Raw genomic sequence first — 6,037 nt, forward strand, 5'->3', positions numbered from 1 at the left:
CTTCTACCCCAGGACCCAACAGCCTGGTAATGCCCCTCTGGCCACAGCGCTGAGTTAAACTCGCTCCCAGGCCATCGCTCCTGGCCTGCCCGCTGAGTCAGGAACCTGCGAACAGCTCCTGTTGCGCTTGTCCTTGACAGGGCTCTGTGCCTGTCTCACTTCCCTGCCACAAAATGAGCTGCTGGCACAGCCAAGAGGAGGGGTGGCTGGAGGGCTGTCAGAAGTGCTCTTTTAAAAGGCTACCAAGTGTGCCTGCTCTGGTTCTTCCTGTTAGTCCGGGAGCTCTTTGAGGAACAACTGGGTCTTCAGCAGCACCTGCACTTGCTTGGCCACGTGCAGGAGGAACACACTGGTGTGAGGAGTGGTCCCTGCGGCCCCAGGAAGGGATGCCTGCTGGTTGCAGGGCTGCGGGTCCTCTCAAACCCCCACATCCTGGCTCCTTGCTTGGTGCCTTTGGCGGTCACCCCCTGCTCCAGGCATCGCACCTCTGGGGAGAATCCACTGATGGCAGAACAGGAGTGGGAGAGAGGCGGCTGTGCTTGGGGGCAGCTTGGGCAGCTGGAGGGAGGCCAGTACCTAATTCCTTGGTGTTTCCCAAGCAGCCGCTGTTGGGACAGGACTTGGGCTTCCTCACGTGGCATCTCCATCTTGAAGGTAGTGTCAGGAGCTTCTTTAGAATTAAACCCTTCGTGCTGTAGCAGGAGATGCTGGAGAAGGTCCCCGGAGCAACGGGGACCCCAGGGCAGAAAGCAGAGGATGGTGGTCCTTTCTAAAACCTGCTGCAGTCACCTGGCTACGTGCATGAGGCAGAGCCGTATGTCTGTCGTGGGACGGATCCGGGCCCAGCAAAGGCAGGGGTGCAGCACGGTGTGGCTGGGGGGGGGGGGGGCCCTTTGGACCCTGGCCGGGAGCCAGCCACCGCGCCTGCGGCAGGGCAGGGCTGGCCTCGCCCATGCCTCTCCCGGGCCCCCCGAGCCCAGGGGGCACTCCCCGACTTTAGAATTAAACCCTTCGTGCTGTAGCAGGAGATGCTGGAGAAGGTCCCCGGAGCAACGGGGACCCCAGGGCAGAAAGCAGAGGATGGTGGTCCTTTCTAAAACCTGCTGCAGTCACCTGGCTACGTGCATGAGGCAGAGCCGTATGTCTGTCGTGGGACGGTTTAGAATTAAACCCTTCGTGCTGTAGCAGGAGATGCTGGAGAAGGTCCCCGGAGCAACGGGGACCCCAGGGCAGAAAGCAGAGGATGGTGGTCCTTTCTAAAACCTGCTGCAGTCACCTGGCTACGTGCATGAGGCAGAGCCGTATGTCTGTCGTGGGACGGATCCGGGCCCAGCAAAGGCAGGGGTGCAGCACGGTGTGGCTGGGGGGGGGGGGCGCCCGTTGGAGACAAAAAAAATGCGGCAGGGCAGTGCTGGCCTCGCCCATGCCTCTCCTGGCACCGCGGTGCCCAGGTGACATTCACAGCGACGTGGTGCCATCGGAGAGCGCGTTTTGCCCATAACACGGTAAGCAGTGGATGGGAGCGGAGTGGAGTGAGTGGGAGCAGGGCAGAGGATGTGGGGCAGGTAAGTGGTGGGGGGCAGGTGAAATAGGGCACCCACAGTGATGTGGGGCTGATGCTGCAGGGCAGACGTCCTCTTGGGGTGGGGTGCGGGGAGAGCAGGGTGTGTGCGGGTGAACCCTGCCAGCCAGGGCAAGAGAGCTGTGGTGGGGAGGACAGGCCCAGCTCCCCCATGGGGGCTGTGCGGAAGGAGGGGCTGGGACCCAGGAGGGGGAAGGTCTCTGGAGAGCAGGAGCAGAGCACAAGAGGGTTGGGATGTCTGGTATCTGGGGCCTTGGCAGGGAAGGGACAAGCAGCGGGGGAGCATCCCAGGGAGGCAGCGGTGGAGGTGGGTCTGTCTGCCAGCACAGGAGCCCTGCGGGACAGCTTGGCAGCACGGGAAGGTTCAAACAGAGCAAAGAGGCTGTGAGGGGAATATGGGAACATCTCCTGCTGCAGCCAGGGAACGCGCAGCGAGCTCTCGGTTCTTACCCAGCCCCGGCTGGTAGCAGAGGGGAGGGTGCAAAGAGGGGCCAGGTTCAAAGGGACCTTTCTGGGAACAGTGGTGCCTTTGAAGACCTGGAGGCTCAGGCTGGTTTAAGAGCCTTTCCCTTCCCCTTAGAGCTCACAAATGCTGAGCGGCTGCAGCCGCAGCCTGGCAGCGTGTTGTCGCTATGCTGCAGAATGCGCCTTCGGGCCTGGGATGTTGCAGTGGGCATGCTGAGTTGTGGTAGATCTCGAGTACCACCATGGGTCAGAGGATGCTTCCAGCAGAGGAAGATTTCACAGCTGTGAGAGCCGAGCAGGGCTGGTAGGTTTGGCCAAGGGAGTCAGATCTGAGGGCATCTGGGCTGGACCGGGAGGATGCTCTACAGGGAGGCTTGGCGGGACAGTAACACACATCCTGTGAATGTCCGCCCCCATACAACTCCCATGGACCTCACAGATTTTTCTGCGAAATAAACCTCCATCTGGAAAATCAGATCCAAAAAATAACGTGGTCTGGAAGGAGTGTCATCATAGATAATCCAAAGGCAGACACTTGCGTTATTGTCCAGCTCGCTGTTTGAGTGGTCCAGAATAGCTTCCTGGTCTTCAGCTGGCTCTTCTGCGTGCCGGGCTGGCTGATGAGCCTTGGGAAGTGTAGGTTGTTCCCTGGCTCAGTGCTACTGGTACCAGGAGGCTACAGCGGGATGAACGTGTTCTGCCTCGTTGTTCTGCTGCTGGTGACTCAGAAGTTTATGCGTGCGTAACAACAATGCGTTTCTGTTTTGGGAAAGGGGATCTCCAGGACAAAGCAATGGGGGGCTGATATAACTGGCTGGGGAATCTCCAGGCGCTTTGCGACTATCTGGTGTTTGGATAGAAGTAGAGGACACTTCAATTCATACAATGCTTAAATAATTCCTTGTGTTGGTATCTTTCTTCTTTTAGGGAGACTCCCACCCACTGGCAGCCCCTGCCAGGCACGAAAGCAGCCATGCTGGTCAAAGTGAACAGTCTAAGGCAGATGCAGAGCTCTTCCAACAGTTCGCTTCAGCTGCAGAGTGCTGCAGAGACCAGCAGCCAAAAACCTCTTCCAAAACCAGCTCTGTATGCTCAGCCTCAACCCACGACCCAGAGCCCTGGAGCCACAAAGCAAATGCCTGCAGGAGAAACAAAGCAGTCCATGCAGATCAAAAAGACAGAGAATGGGGGGTTTTGCCTTGTGCTGATGAACGGCCCCGCTGCTCAAACACCTCCAAGGAGCCAGACGGGAACCCCCCAGCCCATGTCGCCCAAGTATGCCTCCCCTGCACCTATATACGATGAGCCATCTTTAGAGTCTCCGATTTATGATGAGCCACCAGTAGACATGGACACTGAAAGCATCACTGTGAGTGGGATGTCTCCACCAAGGTCACCAAGCAGCAGCCTAAAAAAGCAGCTACAACCAACCAAATTATTACAGCATCCAGGGATGCAGCAGCTGCAAGCTGCAAAGAAGCATGCAAGGAACGCCTCTTCCACCGAGTACAGCCCGGCTGGCAGAGAGTACATAAAACACATGGTCAACGTGGACCAGTCTTCCAAACTCTCCCACTCTTCTGCTGCAACAGCTGATGCCTCTGCTAAACTGCCTGGTCAGCTTACTTCAAAGGACAGCTTCAAGCAGTCCTGGAAGATCTTGGAAGCCAATGTCCTCAAGAATATGGAAGCCCACCACAGTCGGCAGAACAGCCTGCAGACTCAAGAGTACCCAACTGGCATAAGCCATCAGGATTCGGGTTATTCGACTGGTCCTTCTCCAAGCTTGAGAAAAAGGAAAGGAAGGAGGCAGGGGTCGGGTCAGGGAAGACCTGGCTCCGTGGGCAGCAGCAGCGAGCTCACGGCTTTGAATGATAAGCTGATTGCCGAGATGCGTGCTGTGGTGGGCAGGTCAGCAGCTTGCAGGGGAAGCAAAGCCAGCCTTGATGCTGAAAGCCTGGAGAGTGGCATCCCAGCAGAGAGCAGCAAAGTCAGATTTCAGTCCGACCACTTGAAAAAGTGCATCAGCCGGAGCTCCAGGGACGACGTCTCGGCTAGCAATAGGTCTCTGCATAGACAGGGCCTGGAGAGCAGGGGCAGCTTTCCCAGCGATGGGGCTGCTCCACAGGACACAGTGAGGCAGAAGAGGACGTTTGAGAAAGTAGATTCTTTAGAAAAGAACGTGACCAGCCAGACAAGTTTGGCTTCATCAGATGCGACACGCCACTCCTCCCAGGTACCTCCCGATCTGCTCCGGGTTAAATCGCACGCCTTTGCTGGACGGTCGTGGCGCAGAGCCCAGCACCGGCTCTGCCCCGGAGGGCTTTAGTGGATGGGCTGGAGGCGGAACACGTCTGTGCCCACAGAACAGCAAACGAGTCACTAAGCTTTGCAGCTTTGCAGCTTTGCAGGTAGAGACCCCATTTCAGGCTGGTGGCTGGAGAGGAGGGGGAACGGTAACGGGGCTCGTGCCCAGCAAGCCCTCAGCACTTTGGGCAGCTCTGCTGTGTTGTTTGGGTAAATCTACTGCCTGGACATTTTACTGGCGCTCGTGTCTTCTCCAGTAGCCCGCGCCCTCCGTGTCCTCTCTGTGCTGGGATGGCCAGAGTTGGTGGGGTATGGGGCGCCGGTGTCAGGATTTCCATGGCCACATGGCAGCATTTTCTCGTTTCTTTCTCTCTCTTCTCTTTTTAATAGTTCTTCCTATTTTGTTCTTCCTTCTGATGGTTACTGAGCAGTGGCTGGAAATACTCAGAAAACTGGTGACAGTGACTCTAGCGTCTTCTGCATGGAAATAGCTGTTTTGAAGCCCATTAGTATGGCTGCAGAAGTGGAGTAGTTTTTCTCTATAACGCAACACTTCTGCGGAGTTTAGTTTGCATATTTTGTCCTGTTTGGGTTTGAAGGAACCTCCTACTTTGTGGTGGTAGTTTAGGTTTAGGTTCTACACAGGTAATTTTATGTCCTGTGGAGGTTTTGCTCACTCTTCTCATTAGTCCACTCCTGCTGGACAGCCTGAGTCCTTGCATCTCTCTGCAAGGTGCAGCCAATAACGATCCTCCAGCCCGAAGAGTGCCTGTTTATTTTAACCCTTTGCTCTGTCTTTTCCCCCGTTCGCTAGTCCATGACCTTTCATGAAGAAACTTGGCAAGGGTCCTTGACCATTTCCTGTTGCTCCAGTAGACCTGTGAGGTGTAACTTCCCTCTAACAGCCAGGCTGACACCTCTGTCCTGTATCAGATTGATGCGTGTGCGTTCTCCTCTTTACTGTAATTTCTGATTAGTTGTGCCTTGCCTGAAACCCTTTTCAAAACTGATGTCATGGTCCCACCTTCTCCATTTTTTGGGGCATGGGGCCAGTTTGAGTTCACATGACCCCCATGTTGCAGTTGATGGTTCATCAACCTCATTTCACAGCCTCCCTTTAGACTTGTTGGATGACCGCTCTCTCTCTCCGGTCTTCAGGACCATCTTACACCTCATGGCGTTGATGGGAAGAGCTGAGACTTGATGTCTTGATTATGCACAAGAGATGGTGGGTTGGCGATAGACTGTGAATGGCCTTGAAAATGAAGAATAATGCACCTGTGGTAGGATGGAGAAGGAGAGTACAGTGGAAGATGTAAGGAGATGGCTGTGGTGGTGAAGGCAATGAGTCAATAAATAAATCCTGTGTTTACAGAAGTACTCTGAGGTGTAAGAGTCCAAGTGAGGAAGAGAGGAGGTTGCAGAAAATACGGCACCAAAATCACTGCCTTGGCTGAAAGTGGTGGTGTGTGGCTTGAGTCACCAGCAATGTCCTGTGTTGGGTCTGTCTGTGGGGAGGAAAATCGGAGATGAGGAAATTCGTTCTCCAGGGAGGGCGAGCAGAAGTTCTAGGACAGGCTGAGCAGAGGAGGATGTGTACTGTCAGCTCAGAGATAACAGCCAGGTAGTTGTAAGCACGAGATTTGAGATAAACTCTAGACAGAGGAGAGAGCCAACAGCCTG

General features: G+C 55.4%; 1 protein-coding gene across 1 annotated transcript in view; it reads left to right on the forward strand.

Annotated features, from left to right (window-relative positions):
• Positions 1 to 2,974: 2,974 nt before the first annotated feature.
• Positions 2,975 to 6,037, forward strand: part of LOC104499118 (rho GTPase-activating protein 39-like) — a gene marked incomplete at its 5' end in the record, with an annotated part of 17,490 nt that continues 14,427 nt past the window's right edge. The window contains one exon of the mRNA XM_010142585.1: positions 2,975 to 4,283. Coding sequence (XP_010140887.1) covers positions 2,975 to 4,283 — 1,309 coding nt within the window. The remainder of the gene's footprint in view (positions 4,284 to 6,037) is intronic.

This window comes from Buceros rhinoceros, unplaced genomic scaffold, assembly GCF_000710305.1.
Source record: "Buceros rhinoceros silvestris isolate BGI_N320 unplaced genomic scaffold, ASM71030v1 scaffold23350, whole genome shotgun sequence".
Taxonomy (NCBI): domain Eukaryota; kingdom Metazoa; phylum Chordata; class Aves; order Bucerotiformes; family Bucerotidae; genus Buceros; species Buceros rhinoceros.